Below are 24009 nucleotides of genomic sequence, written 5' to 3' on the forward strand. Positions count from 1 at the left end.
GGGGTCCTCAGCACAGGAAAGACATGGAGCTGTTGCAATGGGTCCAGAGGAGTGCCATGAAGAAGATGATCAGAGGGATGGAATAGCTCTGCTATGAGGGCAGACTGAGAGAATTTGCGTTATTCAGCCTAGAGAAAAGAAGGCTCTGGGAAGACCTTATTGCAGCCTTTCAGTACTTAAAGGGCGTTGAAAGAAAGATGGGGGCAGGCTTTTTAGGCGGGTCTGTTGCAATAGGATAAGGGATAATGGTTTTAAGCTGAAAGAGGGTAGATTTAGACTAGATATAAGGAAGAAATTTCTTTGTGATGAGGGTGGTGAAACACCAGAACAGGTTGCCCACAGAGGTGGTAGATGTCCCATCCCTGGAAGCATTCAAGATCCGGTTGGGCAGGTTTTTGATCAGCCTGGTATGGTTGAAGATGGTCCCTGCTCATTGCAGAGGGTGTTGGACTAGATGACCTTCAAAGGTCCCTTCCAACCCAAACCATTCTATGATTCTGTGATCTCTTCATCTCTTCAGGGGGGAACAGTGAGTTCTGTATTGGCTGATTGAGATGGTGTATCCTCACCTTACCTGGAAGTAATGGATTGTACAGTGCCACCTTTCTTGGAAGGAACATGGAAAGACTGCAGAGAATGTATACTTTTGTGGTTTAACCCCTGCCAGCAGTTAAGCACCACAGAGCTGCTTGCATGCTCCACTGGGAGGAGGGAGAGAATTGGAAAAAAAAAAGAAAAAAAAGAAAAAAGGCTGTGGGTTGCAATAAAGATAGTTTAATAATACAGAAAAGGAAGGTGTAATAATAGAATATACAAAGCAAGTGATACACAATACTGTTTCTCCCTACTCACTGATCAATGCCCATCCAGCCCCCAAGCAGTGATGTCCCCTGGCCAACTTCCCTCATTTTATGTACTAAGCTTGATGTTGTATGGTATGGAATACTCCTTTGGCTCCCTTGGGTCAGCTGTCCTTGCTGTGTGCACTCCCAGCTTCCACTGGCAGGGAATTATGAGAAGCTGAAAAGTCCTTGACTTAGTATAAACACTGCTTAGCAACAACTAAAACATCAGTGTGTTATCAACATTATTCTCATCTTAAATCCAGAACACAGCACTATACCAGGTACTAGGAAGAAAATTCACTTTATTCCAGCCAAAACCAGGACAACTTAAAATGTATTTGCCTTTGGATTAGAAGGGAGCTCTTATGTGGCACTGCAAAACTTATAGCAGAAAAGTGACAGCATAAAGCCATAGTTACCTGAGTTGTTTGACAGGTTGGTATTAGTAAGCCAACTAGAAAAAGATAGCTTTAGCCTATGATATATACCATCCATGTCTGTTAACTTCTTTCATGAGAGAACCTTTGAGTAATTTGAGTCAGTGGGAATATGCGGGCAGGGCAGGCAAACCTGATCAGTGTTTCCATTTCACAGGGTGGAAATGTGCAGCTGGGTAACACGCCGGGGTTGCGCAGGCGGCCACAAACATCCTTCCTCTTCTGCCTCTGCCACCCTGGGCAGGCTCTTGCTCCTGCTCCCACTGCCTGATGCTCTGGGAGCTGCCTGCCTAAGAGCCCTCTCTTGACAAGAGTTAACACCACTTGGCACTCAACTCCTGCATGCTTTCTTGGATGTCAGGTTTACTTTTGTGCATTTTTCTGCATGTCCTCAAAATGGCAAAAAGCCTTTGGGTGCAGTCTTCTGTTTTTTCTTTTAGTATGTCCAAAATAACTACTGCATCTTCAGAAACCTAACTTTCTGCATATAAAGAACTTATACTATGTCTAATTGAAGTAGCAAAAATTCTCATGCAGAACTGTGAAGACTAATATGTAAAAGGAATATTAGCTGTGAACATGAAAATACCAACCTTACTTCAGTCCTAGACCATAAATTTATTTTTTTGCAAGTCACAAACTTAGAATTATTGACATCTTGATCAGTGTATTTTCCTTTAACACAGGAGCATGTTCTCTAAGTTGTAAATGCTGAAGGAATAGATGTTTTTATTCATAACTAAAGCAAACAAAACATTGTAGGTAAAATATATATTATGCAAGAAATTTGGGCTGCAAGTAATTAAAGTGTGATCTGCAGGTTGTCTTGCTCTTTTGGTGATTAAGTACTTAAGTCTGATGTAGGTGTAAAAGAGAACTCTTGCTCTTCTCCATCTCTTTTAAATGTCTCTATACCAACTTGTACAAACTTAACCCAAACCAAAGCACTTCTGTAAACTACCTACTTTCCTCAATGAGTGGGGAAGTGAGGAAGGGGTTTAGATTGTTTATGTATTGTTTACTGCAGAGCTGTCAAAGCAGATGGGGTACTTCTGGTATGGGAGCTCTGGGGTAATTTCTATGGAAGTAGTTCCTGTTGAGGGAAGAATTTGTTCTACCTTCATTTTTCCTTGTTGATTCAGCTCTCTTGTGTCATGGATGTTCTGTGTAGGAAGCTTTTGAGGAAGAACACGTTTTCCAGCAAATTAGAAAGAAATTAAATTCTCTCAGGAACCTTTTTAGTTAGAATATTCCTGTTGCAAGTTAAGACACATGCCCAGTGATTGGATGCTAGCATCTTGTGCACTAACCCACTCCTTACAACTACATCAGTGATTATAATTGTGTGAACGAACAATGTCTAACCAGTTATGTCTTAAATTACTCACTTCTACTTTTCTCAAATCTCTGTCATTTATGATATCTAAAAAAAACCCCAACAAAACACTACTTCATTTCCTTGGGAGAATTGTCCAAACCAGGCAGTTGAAAAGCTATTGCAACAGGACACTAGGACTGTGGCATCTTTTTTTTAAAAAGTAACCATTTCTGTTTTAAACAGCACTGTTGCATTTTGTATGACAGTCATTGTATGAAAGAAGACAATTTCCAGTCAAAGGCAGGTATTCTAAACATTTGACATCACAGGTGTTTTCCTTAAGGTATCTAAGCAATCACAGTCATAGCTGTGAGGATTTAGGATGTAAGTTAAGTAAGACCTATAAAAGAGGTAATACTTAAAGGGTTTTTTTTACTATCTTGGCCAGTGTGATTATAAAAGCTTTTTGGGTAACAAACCCCTTTTTTGGGGCTTGAAGGTAAAATTTCTGCAACCAGAAGCTTGTCTTACCAACCCTGTTAGTCTACTTGTCAGAGATTCCCTTCCCCTAGAAAATGAAACATAAATGGTGGTTCTAAGCATATTTAATTAATTTCTGAACTAATATGTTCAGTGTTTGTCATAGTCCAAATCACGTTTGTTAAAATACATTCATTTTTTTAATCTGAACAAGATTTTGCTGTTGATTTTTACTGTTACCAGTCATTAGTAGCAAAGTACTTGTAAAGATTGTTTGGGCCATTGAGTTGAGCCTCCAGCTGTCAAATGTATCATCTTATGAACTACTTTTCGTAACCTTAGCAAACGTCAATTTAAAGATCACTTGGCTTTTGCTTCCAATATGCCTTTTTAAAAATTCTTACTCAGATCACTCTGAATGTTGGAACAGTCATTTGACTTTCTGTCCTAAATTGGTTTTATACCAGCTTTGCTCTGGTGTCAGTTTCATCCATCCTTAATTTTTATTTCCTGTGTGAGGATTTACAAATGTTTTAATAAATAATAATAGATCTGAAGTAAGTCAAATTTAGACTTCTCCTTCAAGATAATCCGTACCTATGTCTGAGGTCTAACTGTTGTTAATGTAGATGATAAGAATTGTTTACAATACTGTACTATGGCACAAATACTTTGCTGGGTTTCCTGGGAGCCATCTTGAGAGGCACTTCAACATTTTAATTTTCTTTTCCTTATTGTATACCAGGTCAGTCACTTAGAGACATCGTATGATTGTGTAGCTGAAGACTAGATTAGTTGGTACTTCATCTTACCTGTTTTTAAAATGTGAAGATAAATGAATACCACAAATCAGGGTTAATAATATAGCACAACTACTGAAGTATTTCAAGTCTGGAAATCAAGTATGAAATGCTAGTTTAATTTTTGAGGGCATTACACTGATAGGCTTAATTTTTATGGTAGTGTTTTGAAGTTGTGAGGTGTCCACAAATTTCTGAGCCTCTCATTTAAAACCAGGATTCTGAGTAAGTACAAGCTGCACTACTGTTGCTACAGTAGCAGCTGTTTAATGCTAAAAGGACACCTTCCTTTGTAATAGCATTGAAAAATACTAATTCCTCTTACTCATCTGCAGTCCTCTTCCCACAACTTGAGCTTGGGGCTATAATGGAACCTATTATAGGCAAAAGGTCTATGACTCAGCCATTGAGCCATGCAAACTCTTGGCTTCTTTAATTGGCACCATTAAATCTTTAGTAGTTTTTCTCTCATAAAATTGTATCGTTGGTGTAAAATGCATGACTGCTGAAGATATATTGTACCTTTTGCACTCTGATTTCCATGAGCTGATCAACTATAGATGTTTAAAGGCTGGTTAATCAGAGAGACTCTTCCAGAATTACTGCTTTTCTATAGCTATTTAGGAGTGTATCTAAAACAACATGTAAGAAAACCATCTCACAAGTCAATATATTTTCAAGCTATTTTCCTTTTTTATTTAGGGATAGACCAGGTACCTGAGGACTGGGTATCTTCTATGTGTGACAGGATGGAAAACATCAAGTTCCCAGTATGTAACCAAGGAAGGACCTGCTTGATTATTTTTTCCTATTGCAGGGTTTTGGAGTTTTTTGGGGGGGTTTCTTTTTGACATATTGGAAAGTGAACATGGAAGCAGCTGTAGATTGGAAAGGGGATCTGATATCAGTAGTGAAAATTTAAAAAACACTTTGGAAGTTAAATGTTTTAATACATAGATATATATGTTTGTAAATGAAGGTGTATATAAGGGAAAAAAAGTAGCTTTTAATTCTTTTGTCGTCTCTCCTCATACTCAATATGTGACACCGTACAGCGTTTAAGTATTTATATTTCTGTAAGCATGAATGCCTCTGAAAGAGGGGTGTGATGAGGACATCCAGAAAACTGTAATTGTTCATTGCCATCTGCAGAGCCTGCCTTGTTTGTAAGGAGGCAAGAAGTTGACAAGAAGTCTTGGGTTGTTATGTTTATTTATAGTTTGTCTGTTCAAAGTAAGTACCAAGAAACAACCAAGTTATTGAAAGTGTTAAGCCATGTAATGTAATACACATATTTTAAGTGATTGTGTGTAAAGAATTATAGTAAATTAAGGAAGTATAGGAAGTTCAGATCTGAAGTAGGACTGTTGCTACAAGTTTCTTGTGCCTATGAAATAGGAGATAATCTGTGTATGCAACCATGTTTTCTCTGTTCCCTTTCTTCTACTTGCAGAACATCTTCTGTGATATAAATAGCTGTTTAATTAATCTGTTTTTATTATTTGAGGTATGGCCTGATAGTTTATTTGCTGCAACATGTTATCTAGTAAAATGAATCTTGAATATCACTGAATCTCATGAAACAGACTGACTCTTAAACACTGTCTCTCGTCATATCTGGGTAAAGAATAGCTAAATTATCTTTTGTAATGGTGATTTTAGTCATAACACAGAAAACTTTCAACAACCCCCATTTGTCTTCTAAAGTCTCCTACAATGTGTCTTCTCTATTTTGTACATGAGGAACCAGGACAAAGGGACAGTGAATCGCTTGAGGCCAAAGTGATAGACATGGGATTTGAGAGCTTCTTAGTTTATGTTATGCTGGGTGTATTGCTCTAGTTCTGAAGCCAGTTACCCAAATATATACTCTTTTACAGTCAAGGTTGAACACTTCTCAAGAAGGGGGTTCATGACAAGTCCTTTGCTGGAGGTCCATGTTAGAAATAAATGTGTATGTAATGTACAAGAAAAAAACAAAACAAAACAAAAACACAAAACACCTCAAAGCTGCTCCTGGGAAAAAATCCCCAAAAACTACAGTGACTTGAGACTGGTGGAAAAAAGGACAATAAATTATCTTGTCTGACGTTCACTGCTTTCATCACAGGTTCCTTGCAGTGCTTCCCTTTTCTGTACTTAAGGTTTCAAGGTAACATGAATCTTCTCTTCCAGATAGTATCTTGGTCATTCAGATCTGATTTAATCTAGGAGTCTCATCCATCCTGTATGCTGACTGAGGCAGTGATTCTGGAGGTAACAAGGGAGGAGTCAGCTTGTATGTTAAAGATACTAAGTTAAATACTAGGAGGTGAAAATTGTTTCATACGTGACGCAACATTCAAATACTTGCAAATGAAGAAAGAAATACTTAAAAATTTAGACTATAATTTAAAAAAATATGTTTGTAATTTTTAATAGTTTTTCTTAGGATTACAGTGAACTTTAAATACTCTTTTCCCAAGACAATGTTGCATGCTCACTATTTCACTTGGAGAGTGACTCATTTGGACAGTGTCTGGAGAAAGCTTCTGAATTTCTGATGGACAAGAATTGTTTAACATTGGATTAGAGAAGTCACCACAACTTAATAGCAACAGCAAAAATAGATAAAAATGTTGGTTGAGTTTTGGAGTTTCTTTTTCTCTTCTGTTGTGAAACTTCTTTGCAACTATGGAAACGACATTTAGAACGTCAAACCAAAATTGATCAGAATAAGGCCACAAACTTTTGAAGATTAAAGATAATAACAATAACATTAAAGGTTGGTTTAGACTAGGTTTAACTTTCATTGCCTTGATGGTGCCTTATGTGTTTTTACAGTTTTACAATCCACACGATTGGAGAATTCCGTGTTTTTCAAAATTTGTAGCAGAAAAGTCCTGAGTACAAGTTTTAGCTAAAAAATGGCACTAGCTCAAGGAATGAATAAAAAAAAATAAAATATATCTTTTATTCTGGATACAGTACAACTTCACTTTCCACAGGGGGAAGATGGCAAGGTAAAAAAGACAGTATTGTATTATTTGTCTAGTGGGGTCTGTTACAAGTCACCCAAATAAAATATTGATGAATTAAAAGTTTGTCAGCTCCAAACTAAAACTGAAGTGTAGTATTTGTGCTGTTGGTGTTTCTTCTAATGCTTTAAGCTCATTTTTTCTTAAGCTGGTATGCTCTAGCTGCAAGATATCCTGGTGAAATTAAAAAAAAACAACAAAAACACACCTTGCTGGAAACAGTGAAAGGAATTAGAATGTTATATTATTTAATAAAAATACTTACGAATAGTGTTGTGGAAGTATTGCAGGAGTTCAATGGGTCTTCCTTTCTAGGGACAGAAGTAAAACTCAAGGATTCAAGTCTTTTGACACATCAGTTGAAATGTTAAGCATTTAAGGCCAGTGCCCTTTTCTTGATCTATTAGAACATGATATATATTTATAACTTTGAAAAAAACCTGCTCTTTTTTCATGAGGGTTTGCAGATAGGAGAAGTGATAAAGTTCCTAGTAAAGGCTCTCTGTGAGTTGCATCCTCTTTTTACCATCCTCATAATCTGATGCATGTTTATAATAAACCATTGTTTGATACTTTTTTGATGTTTGCAGGCTTCTTAAACACGCATGTTTAGCAAGTCTAGAATCTGATGGCAGGTAACTGAAACTTTTGATGAATGTATGAAGTAAAGCCCTTCAGTTGCTGACTTAATTAATTTCTATGAGGGAGGGCTTGGTAGGCAGCTGAGATCCCCAGCCTGCCTCCTGAGTGCTGGCTTTCCTGGGAGGTGGGCTAGACTTGTTGCAGACCATTACACTGAAGTGCCCTCAGAAAAGGAGTAGGCTGCTGCATGGCAGGTGTGCATGGCAAAGCAGTGCATGGCTTGCCAGAAGAAGGCCAAGAGAACTGGCTATGACCAGGCTTACAGTAGCTGGTAGAAAGATACCTAAGCCCAGACAGAAGAAAGGACATGATGGTGCATGTACACAACTGTGGCACATAGTCATGGACATGAAGTATGAAAAGCTGGGTTTGAGGACTTTCAAGCACAGGCATGATGTAAAAAAGACCACCAAACACACCCAGTAGTGCCAGGTAAATAGATTGCGGTAATACACACTTAGATCCATGTTGCTCCCATCTGTGCTTATCTCTGATCTTGGTGCAGTTTCTTGCCTTTTTTATTGCAGTTTGATCCTTTTGATTAATTGTTGAAGTTCTAAAGCATTTATTGTTCTTAAAAGCAGCAGTCAGAGGTTCACAGGATGTCCATCAAACAGGTGGTATTTCTGAAGCCTTGTATTTGTTTGATCCTCAGGCATTGCAGAGCAGGCAGGAGAAATAAAAGTTTCTGGCCTGCTAGTCTCCAGCTTCATCTAGTAGGAAAAAAACCCACTGCTTTTTTTCTTCTCTCTTGTTCTCCCTTTCTTAGGTTGAAGTGAACTTTATGTAATGTAAAGTATATAAAGTGTAATTCATCTGAATTCAGATACAGCATACTTAATTAGAGATTTTGCAAATAAAAATGAGCCACTTTTAAATTTACATTTAAAACTTTGTTTTTTTCATAGTAAATATGTAAGATACATATATATGTAATATTACCTTACAGGTTAAATATTTACATATATAGCCTGTTAAATACATTTTCCTGTAGTTCTTCTGGGGGTTCGAGGGGTGAGGGGAAAAATGTACCAGAATAGAAATGCTTTTGCTGTTGTGGCATGTAATGCTTTTGCTGTTGCTGCTGCTTGCAGCAGTGAAAGCACAGATGAAACTTTTTTTATTGTTTGCTGTCAGAAGAAGCAGTGTTTGCATCAAGTATGCTGGTCTTTGATTTTTCTCCTTCATCATAAACCTGATGGTGTTTGCTCTGTGTTACTCTGATTTAGATTTGAGAAACGTATTGATATAAGTAGATGGAAGCTAATTAAGGTTTCTCTTAAAATGGTTTTCTGAGTGATTTTAAGTCTTTCACAGAACACCAAAATTTTAGGGGATGTTTATCACTTTTGTTACTATGGGCAGGCTGTAAGTGCTTGATACACCAGGTCAGTCAGGACTGTTTTGTTTGGGTAGGGGACAGAATTTTAAGTGGACATCACAGTTGCTACCGAGGAGTCATGTCCTGTGGCAATGGCAATACAGTGTGATGTAGGAAGGGGTTACCGTCCAGAGAGGATGTGCGTATTGCACAGTCAGAAACTGAGTGGAAGGAATTCTGCTGGCAGAGGGGGGGTGCTGCGTGTGCATGGCAGTACTCTTCCCCTCTGCCCTCAAAGCATGGCTGTGAAACATGCCCAAGACAATGGAGAATGTTCACATTTTAGTATTTTGGAGGATCTGCTTCACTTTCATAGTAGAGCTGCAGGGAGAATGGAAGAAAGCCCAAGAACAACAACTCAGCCTGTGTATATGCTTTAATGTTAGGTTAGTATTTATAAGGCTTATATATTTAATACTAGCAGTTTCAGTATCACTGTTTTGGTTGTTTCCTCTATTTTCCCTTTCCTGGAGAAGTTGAAGTATAGTACTAGGTCCTCTGGAAACAATTTAATCTGACATGTTCTTATTTTACTGAGTGACTTCCCTATATTCCCTGATGCCTTGTAGCCACCACCTTTGTTTAGGGGGGTTGGAAAAGACTGGTGTTAAAACCTCCTGGATATTCATTAATCCAAGGAATTCTCTGAGCACTGGGTATCTTGATAGCTGTGCTTGCGCATAACTTCACAGATGGAACTTCACGAAGAAAACACTGACAATTTAAGATACAGAACCTACTTGGCAAAAGGAAGGTGTTAAGAAAAAGGTGCTTCTGAACCCTTTTACAGTAGGACCCTTGCTGGTCTGCCTCCCATTTTCCCTACTTGTGGTATAGACTGCACAGCATTAACTGCAAAACCTCTTTGGTAAAACTCATATTGGCATGTTTCTGGCATGTTTACTGCTTGATAATGGAGTGTACACAGAAGTGAGGTTTCCTCTGACTGTGGCTGGGCAGGGAACGCAGGCTTTGAGGAAAAGCACAAGTGGTCAAGATGAGCAATATGGCAATATGGCTTTTGTTGGTATAATGATATCCCAATTTTTCCACTCTTTCTATATGTCTCTATAGCTAGAGTTAGTAAAAATTTCCAAAATCCTGAGTCTTTGACGAATCTATATGATGATGGAGAGTGGAGAGTCTGGCTACTGGTATGTAATATTTAGGACCTGCGCTGCTTCCATCAGGAGTGATCCTACACTGTTGTCTAAACCAGTATATATTACGGAGTAATCTGTAGCAAAAAAGTAATAATGTTTGTCTTGTGAATCATTGCACTAGCAGTTACATACAATCAGTGTGTTAGCTACTGCGCTTTTGTACGTGGAAAGCTAATCTGGAGTATACATGCTTCATTATCATAGGGGTGGCAGTTGTTAGAGGTTGTCTCATCAACACTGATATTGATTCTCATTGATGGTCAGCAGCCAGAAGTGCTCTCTTATGGGATAAGTTAGTTGGTTTTGAGCTGTGAACAAACCATGAGTGCTTATTCCCCTGCCTCAAGCTCAGTTATGTCATTCACTTTATGTGAGGACAAAATGGTGTTGCTACAGACGATTACTAAAAAATGCAATTGGATGTTTTCTTTTTGGGTGGTCACATTAGTGTCATTCATCTTCTGTAACACATCATCTGTGTTACTTCGTAGAGTACATGGCCAGAAAATAAAACATTCTAATACTGTAGCTGTGCTGAGGCTCAGTTAAGAACTCTGTATTTTGAATAGTAGGTTCTTCTACATAAGAGTACTTGGGTGATGTTTTCAGCACCTCCAAATTGGCAATGAGTGTATTTCTGCAGTGGTGTCTGAGGGCATTTAAGATTGGTTTTAATTACTTCTACTCCACTGTTAGGATGCTGTTGACATCAGAATTCTCTTTGGTTTGTTTCAGAATTTTTCTGAAAACTTTGGATCAGCAAGTTTTAACTTTTAATCATTACACCTGTTTTTCAAAAATAGTAGCAATAGAGCAGGAAGACTTGCTTAAGAAATAAAATGATACTGCAGAAGCACTTAACTAAAACATGAAGATTTTTCATGCAAAGTGATTTTTAATTGTCTTGCTAAGAAGATATTACTAGAACTTTTGCTTCCCATAAATTTTCATCTGTGTTTCGTGGAGGTACGGCAAGCGATGTAGGGAGCTACAAGATTCCTGTGGAGTCTCTTTGCAATGTAGACTTGTTTGTTCTCATCTGATGTGATGCCTTTCCCTTTATTGCAGAGATCACTGCTAACACTTGTCAGTTTATAAATGCAAGTTGTCAGTTTCAAACGGCAGTATTTTTAGAGGAGTTTCTGAAGTACTGAGACACCAGTTGCTTCTAAACAGTGTCATATAGCCCAAAATATTGAAGGTAATACTAAGTATTTTCATATAATGAAGTAAAAAAAAAAATAAATATATATGTGTGTGTGTATATATATATATGTAGATGTATGTCTTCAGTTCAAGGCAGTAGTTTCACAGAAGAGGAAGGGGATCATCATTCACAATAAAGGGGCAGAAAATGGTTGATGAAACAGATTTTGGAAAGAATACTAAAGAATCTTTAGAATGTTTCTAGACTTTAGCTACTACAGGAAAAAAAATTACAGCTGTACTGTTGTTAAATGTAGCTACTGGTATTTAGTTGCATTTTTGGAGATGGTGTTGATTCCTCTTTACTTTGCAGTTTATACTGATATGTGAGCTTTGCAGGTGGATGATGTCTGAAAATTATTTATGTTGGTCTAGAAAAGCTGAAGCGTGCTTTGGATCAAGGGAGCACCAAAACAGGCCAAGTTGAGATTGTAGGGATAAAGTCATGTATAGAGAGATTTGATGCAGAAACTTTCAAAATTAGTTGTTTGGATGATAATCAAGATGAGCAGTTTGTTCTAAAAAACCCAGAGGGATGGTGAATCCTTTCACTAACTTTGAAAGGAAGAGTGGTGGAGCAATTTCTGCTTATGATGTCTTTTAATACCTTGGGGACTGTGCTATCAGGAAGGATACAAATTCAAAAGGAGTGGTCTCTGTAGCACTAGATAGAGCTGTTCCCAGAAGCAATACTGTAGCCTGTCTTTGTTTTAGAAGAACTTTCTTTGGTCACAAATTGCTGTTTTAACTTTGCCAGAGTAAAGGTGATAAAAATTGAACAGGACTGCAGTTGCTTCAGTTGACAATATTCAATAATGGTTTGCCTAATATGGAATTATCTGTTGTATAGATACCATATTGGAGAAATTTGTATTTTGGAGCCAGTGGGAACTGACTGGGCACTTACTCTGCTGTTATACAGCTTAGTTAAGAAACCAACGTCCAAGAAAACTTAAATAAAATGTGGCTACAGTAGATCTTTTTCAAAATATGGAAAAGACCAGGCAGTCTGGAAATATCCATGAGGGAAATGAAAGTAGTCCTGGTAAAAAGGAACTTTTAAATTTGTTTAGTGCTGATGTTTAAATTTAACTAAGTTAGCTGAGTCATGGTGCATACTTTGCTGCTCTTGCTTCATACTTCTTAAACCTCAATATTGGCTCAAGTTGCTTCTCTGCTAGGGAAGAGACACTCAGCTACTTTCAGTGCTTAAGTCAGTTGATTGTGGTTCAATCCGTGTTCAAGCGTCAGAAAGATTCTTCTTTTTAACCTCCCTCCCTGCCACTAACCCTCACTGGATTAATCCTACATCCTGTCCATCTTGCTACTTTATGTAACAGGCCTGGTTTGAGACATCTATCTGTGCTTTGGGCTTAGCTCTAAACATGTAAGCAGCTGTGAAACACCGGCAGCTTAACTTTTAACTTTTCAAATCTTGGTTATATGTTTGGAAATGGAAAAATAATTTTTAATTCCAGAAAAGTGAGATATTTACATTCAATAAACTATTTCTCAAATAGTGTTTTCATTTCTAATTTGCTTAGATATTGCTGGCACAAGCATATTACCATCCTGGGTAACCTGTTGAGCTGCAAATTATTTTAAATCCTCAAGATTCCTAAAGAATCTGTGTTTTGCTCTAATAAATTGCAATCTTTAGGAGTGTCCTGCATTGTGATACTGCATGTTAATAGCATTGATTAACTGTCAAGCAGTGGGAATCGATGAGGAAAAGTCCACTGTAAAATTAAATGGTATTAGTGAAGACTCTACCATGCTGCTGGTTAGGGAGGTGACTAGCCACAGTAGTCGGCAGTAGGAGTATTAATGTGAGCTCCAGGTTTTTTCGCATGATTAAAACAGGCCATCTGTTCTTTGTTAAATGTTTACAAAAACAGCTTTTCTTTAAAAGATTTAAAGAGATGTGGGTCTAGTAAACACACCAATATTTTTGAGCACCTTTTTCACCTTATTTCAGATAATAAAAAAATAATTCTGCTGCAATATCAAATAGGATTAATAGCTGTTTGTGTTTAATCTTCACTGGTTTCTTTCCTGTGGAAGATTAAATTCTGTACCAACATACTAAATTATTGCTTTGTTGTTACTAAAAGCAGCAGGAGAAGCTATTTCTCTAAAGTATTCGGATTAATTTTTCCATTGTTTGGTTAAAAATTGTAATATACATATTTTTCTAATTTCATAAATGGAAAATGGGGTTCTTTCATTAGAAATTGTGACCCTGTAACTAGAATTAATCCTTTGTAGATTTAAAGAAGTAGAACTATTTTAAATAATTGCCCATGGTTGGCTTAAACTAATGTTTACTAGTGAAAGCCTAGTCTTATTCCTTTTCTCTGTCCTTAAGAAAGAGCAGACAACTGCTTTGGGGTAAGAAAATGTATCTTTCAAGCTGCTTCCAATCTCCTTGCTAGATTTGTGCTGCTCCTACACAGCTTCTCACTAGGGAGCAATGTGGGGTTGTCAGTTACGGATAAACTGTTTTAGCATATTGCAAAAGCGTAGGCACAGACTTCCTAGAAAAATAGTTAATTGCACCCATTTCTTTGAAAGAGAACCACTATTTAAAAGATCACGTGTAAGTGGATTATAAAGTATGCCAAACTGCAAAGGGAGTGGCATGTGACAAAAAGAACGTATTTTCAAGTGATAGGAAATAAAACCAAAACCTAATTAGGGCAGAGTAGGCTTTTTATAGCTTAATGTTTGGGGGGCTGTGATGATACAAAACAAATACATAGTGTTTTAATTTATATGCTTGGTAATTCATGTAACTTTGTATGGTAAATAAAAGGTAGCAAGGCTTTTTTATTATTTGTTTCAGGCATAATGTTTAAGTCTAATGTATAGTCTTAAGTTGTTTTAGAGCCTGAGAAGGACTCCTATGAATTAACTTTTTGAGGTAGTAAGAATCTGAATTTTCATAGGATGCCATCTCCCAGGGTGAGTTACTGAGTTTCTGAAGTGTGGCAACGATAGCTGCCCTTCTCAGTGCTTTCCTTACTGGCCAGACCTTCCCTTAAAGCTACAAATGTCAAATCATGAAGGACTGACATTGCTCTTGTGAAGACTTGGAATGTTGTCTGCCTTACATTCAACTTTACTTATGGCTGCGCTGAAAAGTTGTTGTTCAGACTTCGAAAACAAATCACCAGCCAAAAAAAAAAACCCCGAGGATTACTTTTTAAAATTATATTGAAAAGGTAATGAGAATGCTCAAGCATGCATATTGATTCCAGTGACACAGTTGTATCACTAATAAAGGTGCAACCTTGAAAATTTCATACAATTAAATTTACATGGCATTACCAGATTTCTTGTGGGTTTTAGTATTTCTTGGCTTGGCTCTTTGATATTCTTAAGGGGAAGAAAAATAAACTACCAATTCTGATTTGTTCTAGAAAGTTGTGCCCTATATATAAACTGTAAACAATTGTGAAGGTCTCTCAATATGGCAAACAATACTATAGTGCTAACCACAAGGTACTTGTTCAATACAAATTTTGCAAATTACAGCTTTTAAAAACTGGGTTTCTTGTCTGCTAGGCACAGGAAGTGAACAGTATTTAAAATAAAAACAACTGAGTATTGCAGTGAACAGTTCAGTGAAGACATTGATGAAACTTGCATTCAAGGACTACGAAAAATGTAAGATGCATAAGATACGAAATGGCAGATAATATAGAAATACATTGACTACATTGGGAAAATAGAAGTTAAAAGTACTGCTCTGAAAACCTACGGATAAGAAGTACTTGCAGGTGACCTATGCAATGTTCATATCCTTTTCCTACTTAAAATAAGCATTAGCCCCAGTACATAATGGTCTGAGGTGTAGAGGAAGATAATTTTGTTTGGTATCACAAAAAAAATCTGAGGAGACAATTCAATTCAGTCAACCAAATGCAAAACTGATTAGAAGGTTTTAAAGTATCTCTATTTTATGTAATATATAATTGGACTGCAGAACTCACTGGCACTGCTGACTTCTTGGGATCATGGTTTGCTACATAGATATTCCATCTTTGTGAGCTTCCCAGCATGAAGATATATGTGTTATGGTGACCACACACTTTCTCAGAAGAGGTGTTGTTTCATACTTCAGGATGCCTAACGTGAAATTGCCTTGAGGTGGGACTGATGGGTGTGGTGCTCATGCAATAGTTTTATCAGGTTTGCCTTAGAGCTGAGTTTCCACTGCAACTGTTGCCCTAAAAAAATCTTAATAAACAGGTGGAGGACAGGAACAATCAGAAGTCACCTTGGAAGTTCTTAATTAAGCCAGGTAGACCCAGATCTTAAGTCTGTTACTCATGTCTTCCCTCTTGTGCTGGAGGCTCTTCTATAAAGACCTGTAGTGTTTAGTTTGCAGTGCTCAAACATCTCCCAAGCTGCAATAGAGCTGTCTTTGCTTCATGACAGCCATGCTCCTTGCCTAGCTTCTTAGTGAGTGAGTGTATTCAGGACACAGCAGTTTTTTGCTAATGTAAAGAAATGCTGAAAATAGTTAGGACTGCACTGAATCACTTTGTTTACATTTAGAAAACTAGATTAATATCTTTGGGGAAATAAATGTGCGTAATTTTCTCATATAATGATTTATTAATAACTTTATTTCCTGTACCTTAACTGCATTGTTTTTTAGATCCAGGTGGCTAAAGAGTATGTCTATATGCCCATCAATTCTCCTTATGCCCAGGGACTGGGTTTGTAGCAGTTTCTTTGCACGTTTGCCTCTTCTAAGTGCAGTATGAATAAAAAGCACTGAAAAAGAAATGTGCATAACACTACAGACAGTTACACAGTCACTGCTGTTTCTGGAAGTAAAATTCTAAATTGATAAAAACCTTTCTTCTCCCCAGTTCAATGGATCAAACATCTCAAATGCCTAGACTTCCATGGCCACGGCTAATGGGAGGACTCTTCCACCTAGAATCACGCTGACTTAATTTTTAGGGAAGAGAAAAGGAGGAGAAACCAAGAGAAAGAGGGTGGGGAAATGGTCTGAGTGAATGTGCAGTTGCAAGAAAGGCATCAGTGCGGTGTCAAGCTATTACTTTTCTTCTTGAAAAGCACCATCTACCTGCATTTTAGAAGTGTGGTCAGGCAGTGCAGAAGCAGGTTAGAATTTCTAATATGCTGCAAAGTCATACTAGAGTCATCTTTTTCATTGCAGACTCACGGATCTTTGTGTAGAACAGAACCATTCAGAGGGAAATAACTGCAAATAGATCCAATATGTTTAGTCCAGGCACTCGGCATTTGTGTAATTATACATAGGTTTTCCTGTACTTTAGGACTGATGTAAACCTGATAAATTATACAGACTTTGAAATAGAACACTTTTGCAGGTTCACAAACACTTAAGGTAGTTCTCTGTCGAATCTGTAGCAGGAACAAATCTGTTTCAATTACAAGTAGGGAACTGTGGCTCTTTGACATAAAAAGTAACTGTATATTACCTTTTAAAGTGGCTTAATCCTTCATGTGCTGATCAAAATACCTGCTGTCACAGCTGAACCAATGTAAATTGCTCTGATTAATATTGCCTTTTATTTTTACTTTATTTTCCTTTGACATGTCTGGAAACAAACTTTACCATTTGTTGTGGGTTTTTTTTTTTCCCAGAGGACAAAATTCCAGTGCAAGTATATACTATTTTAACAGCTTATTCATTTTAGTGACAGCTGTTTTGAAATATCTGAAATAACAATTGCTTTCCTTCTGCATGTAGATGTTGAAGACCCTAAATATTTTCTATACTTCCACAAGCTTTAGAACAATTTTACCCTTGCTGTCTGAAGAATTTCTGGTCTTTTTGCTAGTGTTTTAACTGCAGAAAGCTTTGGTTTTTACTGGTTTACTGTACAATATTTCAGATAAGCTAATAGATTAATGTTTGGATTCAGTGTTTATTCCCTTTATAACCTCTTGCTCCAAAAGACCAAAGTTTTAGAAATCAAGGTTGCAATCTACAAATTGATTTCTGTTTGTCTCTCTCAGCATTCTCCGTCGGAACCCTTTTTAGAGAAACCAGTGCCGGATATGACTCAGGTTAGTGGGCCGAATACCCAGCTAGTGAAAAGTGATGATTATCTGCCATCAATTGAGCCGCAGCCACAGCAAAAGAAAAAGAAAAAGAAAAACAATCACATTGCTGCAGAAGGTCCCAGTAAAGGTTTTGGTAAGGAAGACTTTCCTGGGGGAATTGACAGCCAGAATCTAAGCAGAAACTCAGTGGATTGCTCCCAAGAAGAGAAGAAGAAAAAGAAAAAGCCCAAGGCAAAAAGAGAACCGAAGGATCCTAAAGAACCCAAGGAAAAGAAGGAACCCAAGACCCCCAAAGTCCCTAAGATCCCTAAAGAGCCAAAGGAAAAGAAAGCAAAAAATACCACGCCAAAACCCAAGACCAGCAAAAAGGCTAGGTAAGTCAGAAAGCTTCTATATGCGATCAGAGAAAAACAGCATGTTTGTGGGATTTCTAGAGCATCTGTGCTAAATGGTGTGGGTGGAGAGGAAATCTTGTTTTGTCGTTTGCCTTCTACGATCTTCAACATCATGGTTTTTTGGAACTTGCGTACATGTCTCTTGTTTGGCTTTCCTGTTTATGGCTTCACAGTTACTTTAAACAAGCTGGAAAGACAGAAAGTTAATTTTTCTTTTCAAGGCATAAACATTTCTGGATGTTTTAGATTGCAAAACTAACTCTCTTCTAATGCTGATCTGTCCTTGTGTGTGATTTGTGCCTTAAGAAATTAAATTGTTTCAATATTAATGTCGGTTTGACCAAATCCAGAGATGAAGGCTTAGAGTAAAAAGGTTTGACATTTTTTTCTAAATAAAGAAGCTAGATACTTAGCATTGTTAGAAGTTGTACAGCCCTTACTGCCACTACCCATGGGCTATAAGCTGCACAGCTGAAAAGGCATTTTATATGGATGTTGATGTATCCTCACTGTAGAGATCATATTCGTTTTGCTGTTTCATGTGAAGACAATTTTCCTAGCAGAAAATCTTTGTGGATAGACCAGAGGCTTCAATCCTGTTGCTTAACTGTTTTCACTCAGCATCAGGTCCCGTTATCAGGATAAGCTTAAAATGCTACAGAGTAGTTTGAGAAAGAACAAACTGCCGTTACACATGAGTAAATACGTCATAGATAATAACATAGATTCTTTCCTTACCCCTCAACTCCCTAAACACTATGATTATAAATGTGTACTTGAAAGAAAACTGAGAGGAAAAAGACATTAAAGCTCAATATTTTTTTTTCATTTGTACCTAGAATTTCTTACAACTGTTCTGAATTTGTTCCAAACATCTGATTCTGTTTTTCAAGATGTGGCTAGCATTATAAAATATAACTTCCAGATGGAAGCACAGCCAGACTTGGTTAATCCAAATCAGTTTGCAAAATCCATTTCTATTAGGGTTTAAAAATTGCAGTTAATGAATCAGCTTTGCATATATTCTACAAGAATGACTACTGGTTAGGTTTGATACAGCTATATAGCTAAATGAGGCATAGATAGTAAGATATTACTGTTCCTTTGGCAAGAAAGATAAATTTCTATGTTAGCATAGACTCTGTTTCCGGAAGAATTTGTAAACACAGGCTTGTAAAATCAGATGTTGTCCTGTACAGGTTGTATTAACTGTTTCGTAGATTATATAGATTACAACTGATCACCTTATTCTATTGCAGAAGTTATTTTGGCTGTGTTCCAGACTGTCCTATGTATGGAGTTTATATAGACAGCAAATCATAGCTTAGAAAAACTCTTTTAAGTTACATATCTCCCTATCTACCCATATGCATTTTTTGAAACCAAAGTACTGTATCAGCTAGAGTAACTTCTTTGTTCCATTTCCCTATACTTACAGGTTTAATGGCTGACTAGGCCATATTGCATGGTAATGAGCATCTCCCAGCAACTTTTGCCACCAAAAAGCAAAAAAACAAACAAACAAAAACTAAAAAAGTTTTTTCTGCAGAACTTCTCAATTAGTGAAGTTTTACAAACAAGGTCTTGACTACAAATGAAGCTTTCTTTAAAAATCAGTGGTTAGGTGGCATCTACCTCCAAAACATGCACTCATTCCTGTGGCTGTGCTGGGCATCACACCTCAGAGCTGGTCTGTTGCTCAATCCTAGTATCTCATTGCACATCTCTGAATCTTGGGATATGCCATGCAGAGTTTGCTTTGAAGGAACAAATCTCTGCTTCCTTAGTTGTATTTGTAGGAGACTCTTAACCTTCTTTCCTGTGCAATGACTCTTGTCCCCAAGTAGCTAGATGATTTAGAGTATTCTAGTAAGTATTAAGCCCTGTTGTTTTACCTGTGAGAAATGTGTTTGGGTCAGCATTAAGAGTAGTTGCTATTTCTTGTGCCTACTCAGGGCTGTGGAGAAAGTCCAACTTTCCCCATAATGGACTTGTCTCCCTATTACCAAATGCTCCCTTGAAAACAAGGTTGTTTTCATTTTGTGGTCTTTCCAGCTTCAGTATCAAACTTCCTTGAAGAGACTGTGTTAGGATGCTGTGCTGCTGAAGAATTTCAAATCCATGAAAGAAATTTGCTTACTTTGGCAATATGACAGACTGGGGACTCTGTCCAGTGACAGATGATTGAATCAAGTTTTTAAATAAACCAGCAGTCCAAACAGTCATCTGAGCCACAGTATTTCAGCACTGTTAACTTGAGACAGGAAGTATTACAGTAGCTGAGTGAGATTAATGCAAATTAATATAGATTATGAGATGATTATGGAGAAGTGCAGTGTGTGGCACGTCTTAACTCTAGAGCTTGTATTGCTCAGTATTTTGCTTCTAAGCATTGAAAGTTGTAGTGTGATTTTCAGATTTCTAAATATTGTGCAAAACTACCAGTTTTTATTCCTGAATAAGCTGATCAGTTTTAATGAAAGAGTTTTGCACTCATGTTAAAGTCAGGTAAATAAAGCCAAACATAGGAAATGATTTATTGAAGAGCAACAGATTTTTTGATAGAGCTAACAAGTCCTTGGTAGTTGAATTTTGACACAGGCTGTATTAGAGTGTACACATAGATTAAAAAATCTGGTTATTGTAGTATCTTAACCATTTTTTAAATTTAATATAGTTCATAATTTAACCCTGTTATTTCAGTTATAATTTTGACTAATAGTCTAATTGTTTTACTAAGAAAAAAACCAAACACAAACCAAAATCCAAACAAATGGTAACCAGAAACTTTATCCATCACATCTCTTCCATCTTTGGTGTGAGCTGTGACAAAATGAGCAGTCTCCCTCATTGAAATGCACCTTCATGTGAGGGACAACAGTCAGATGAAAGAGTGGAAGAGGCTGATTAATTTCATACTTGTTTAAATTGTGTCCCACGACATCTTAAAAAGAAAGCAAGCACCCAAGTGGGCAGCCGGTATGTAATACTGCATACTGGGTCATTTTGAAAGAAAGATCACACAGTATTGTACTATTGCACTTAGCCCAGTCCTTCCAATACAGAAAGATAAATTTGATGGTGGCCGGAAAAAAAAATTTGCAAAACTAATCTATTGTGGACCAAACTAGTTGGGCTTGACAGCAAAATATAGGTATACTTAGAATCACAAATGAAGGCTTTTAACTAAGTTGTTCAGGTGCTAAGTATTATCTGAGCTCTTAAAGTTATAGAGCCAGCTTCAGGGACACACAAAGCAGGTAGATTTTTCCAAAAGTAGATGGACAGGGAATAGCAAGTAGTCCTACTGAATTGCAAAGTCATGGCTCAGATGTCTGTTCCTCCTGTGCCTGTCCCTGGAGGAGATGAGGACCACCTGTTTGAGAAGATCATGCTGCAGGACAGCTGATACCTCTCCTGCTGCTTCGTATGGAACCCCAGAGGGTGGCCACTGATTACAGTGGGAGAAGCACTAGCTATTTGTGAGGGCCAAATGGCAAGCAGCTCTATGCAAGAGCTTGTCCCTCCTCCCATCTCCTCGAGGCACTGTGCTGTGCTTTGCAAGGCTGCTCTTTCTGTGCTCCCTGCGGCATGAAGCACGTTGTCCTTCCCACACACACAGCAGCAGCCTGGGATGCAGGCTAGGGTGAGTGAGTTGCAGCTAACAAGGGCAGTGCTAAGCATGAGAGTAATTATCTTTTTTTAGAGGGCGGTGGGAAGAGACTTTTTTGGCTCACGGATTCGCTGTTTGTTGTATCGGAAGGGGGATGGCTCCTGGCCGCGGAAGCAGGAGGAGGCTGCTGTGAGAGGGAGCAGCGTGGACAGCAGGACGCAGCACCCTGGGGAGCCAAAGGGCAGGAAGAGAGGTCCTGAAGTGGCAGTGGCAGTTTCCACTCATTCTGAGCAAGGCAGGAAGGGGGTGCCTGTGGGAGAGAACAGGAAATCATGTGAGATTTCCATGCATGTGTCCACTGAGGTGGTTCCTGTTCACACCTGTCCTCATCTCACTTTTCAGGCAGCCCAGCTGCCACATATGTACCTTTACTGCAGGCAGGTCACATGGGCTTCACTGTTACCAAAGAGTACTTAGTAATTTGGCTGAGATTTCTGGCTGGAAAAAACCTTGTTATCCTATTGTTTTTCCTACTTTTGTGACATATAAAAACTGGTTTTAAAAAAACACCATGTCTTGACTACACCAGAAGCTTCCAAAATTATTATTTTCCTTAGATAAATCATAGAATCATAGAATGATTTGGGTTGCAAGGCATCTTAAAGATCACCTAGCTCCAACCCCCTGTCATGGGAAGGGACACCTGGGCAGGTACGGCAGTACAGATAGTATGACAGCTCTAACATGTTGAGAGGGTGGGATTACTTTTTTTATGTTTTTGGTGCTCCATAGTGGGTGCTAGACATTTTTTCCAATCATGAATTTGTCAGAAGACAGTATTACCAACTGGTAAAAAAGGGATCTGACTGAATGAAAATGTTTACATTACAGAAAAAAAGCATCATCTAAATCCTGATAGCCATCATACATTACACTAGTAAACAGATCTGTGAGTTTCCAAGGTCAGATGATGTTGCACAATGTAAACATACGGCTAATTACTTCCCCTCTTAATCCTTCGAAACATTCCATGCTTTTTTGGGGTATTTTTGAGTCAGATGGTTTAGCCCTTTAAGTTCGTGGAGTTTGACCTAGCTCTTTCTGGACTAACAGACACAAACCACTTTGTTAAAGTTTGGATAGTTGTTCTCAAATTGTAACTCAAGCTTTCTTTTCAGTTATCCTATTTACTGATTTCCTCTTCAGCCCGTTTTTCTTCACGTTCACTTGTCTGACCTTCTGCAGTTTGTTTTCTTAGTGATCCCCTTTGGTCAGTATGCTACGCAATCCTCAGGGATAAGAGGGTGAAAACAGAAAGCGGTATTGAACAGGTGGATTGTAAAACATCTGATCTGAAATGTCTGTGGTTGTATCACTGGAAGAGAAGGACTAGTTTTAACTGACAGTGTTAAAATATTTTGGTGTTTTTTGTGTTGCAAATGCTACTTTAATTTCTCCCAGATTTCTAGTTCTTGTTGGGGGAGTGGGTGCTATCTTGTCTCTAGTAGGACTTTGCTAAATCTTGCATGTGTAAAAACAAATATGAGAGATAGTTGTCTAAATGTGTATATTACAGTTGGCCTTCCTTGTTGACAGATTTGGCAAGTGCTATCAGATGTGCATCCAGAGTTAAGCATTGACATGCAGACCCTAATGGTAATGGCAAAGTGGTGTCTAAGAACAGCTTTTTACTTGCCTGTACTTACATGTAGAAAGATAATTCAGGTCCAAGGTAACACCAGTCCTGAACGGCAAGAATATGATCTGTGTGAAAGTGGAAAAGCTGAGTCAAAAGTGGGTACATTTAATTGTCAGGAACAAATAACTCTGGCTCTGTGGGAAGATGGGGAGGAACAGCAGTTTCTGACAACTGAAGGAAGCTAATGCTCCCACCAGCAAGATGAAGCTCCTGGGTGTGTGATGCCCTGGGAAGCAAAACCTTGCCTCACTCTGGGGGATGCTGCTCTTCCTCCGTGATTTCTTAGTTCTTTACCTTTCTTTCAAGAAAAGAAACTGTAGCTGTGCATTTACAAAGCACAATTCTTCTGCTGGATTTAGAACTTTAAATTCCCAGTGGAGCCGTGCATGGGCTTTGTTCTCCCTGAGTTGGTGGCTCTTTTTCATGTGTCTGTTTCTAACAGACCTGACAATGGGGGAGATTTGAAACTCCGTCCAAATTGCTTCCTCCCCATCTCTGTTACCGAGAGCGAGTCGGTACGCTGAGGCGCAGGGGTGTATGCAGGTCATGAAACGCTTTTGCCGTGGAGTCCTTGCCACTGCCAGTCTGAGAGGCCAGGTTTCAGGTGAAAGGTCTGAGAGGCTAGAAGGAAGCCTCAGTGGGGGCTGACCTGCTGCCAGGGCTGGGGTGGCTGCTGGGGTCTTTGTGTGGGCCTGGCCGGGTGGCGAGTGCCCGGGAGCGGGGCAGGCCGGCCCTCCCTGGCGCTGCCGTGCAGCAAGCGGGGCTTCTATCCACCCTGGGCCCCGCTGCTCTTCCCGACTTCAAGCCTGTTACCCGTAGGCGGTCGGGGCAGGGCAACAACAACTAACACTTCATTGCGCCGATTTACGGGGGTCGGTGCGGGGGGGCGCAAGCGGCGCGGTGCCCGTCAGCCCTCCTCACCTGGCGGGCGGGGGGGCGGC

The 24009-nt window shown here is 38.5% G+C and overlaps 1 protein-coding gene across 2 annotated transcripts in view; it reads left to right on the forward strand.

Annotated features, from left to right (window-relative positions):
• Positions 1-24009, forward strand: part of CHD7 (chromodomain helicase DNA binding protein 7) — a 92439-nt gene that overhangs the window by 13997 nt on the left and 54433 nt on the right. For both annotated transcript variants that reach the window (XM_009995538.1, XM_009995539.1), the window contains exon 2: positions 17314-17735. In XM_009995538.1, coding sequence (XP_009993840.1) covers positions 17314-17735 — 422 coding nt within the window. The remainder of the gene's footprint in view (positions 1-17313; positions 17736-24009) is intronic.

The sequence above is a fragment of the Chaetura pelagica genome, unplaced genomic scaffold (assembly GCF_000747805.2).
Source record: "Chaetura pelagica isolate M959 unplaced genomic scaffold, ChaPel_1.0 scaffold83, whole genome shotgun sequence".
Classification (NCBI taxonomy): domain Eukaryota; kingdom Metazoa; phylum Chordata; class Aves; order Apodiformes; family Apodidae; genus Chaetura; species Chaetura pelagica.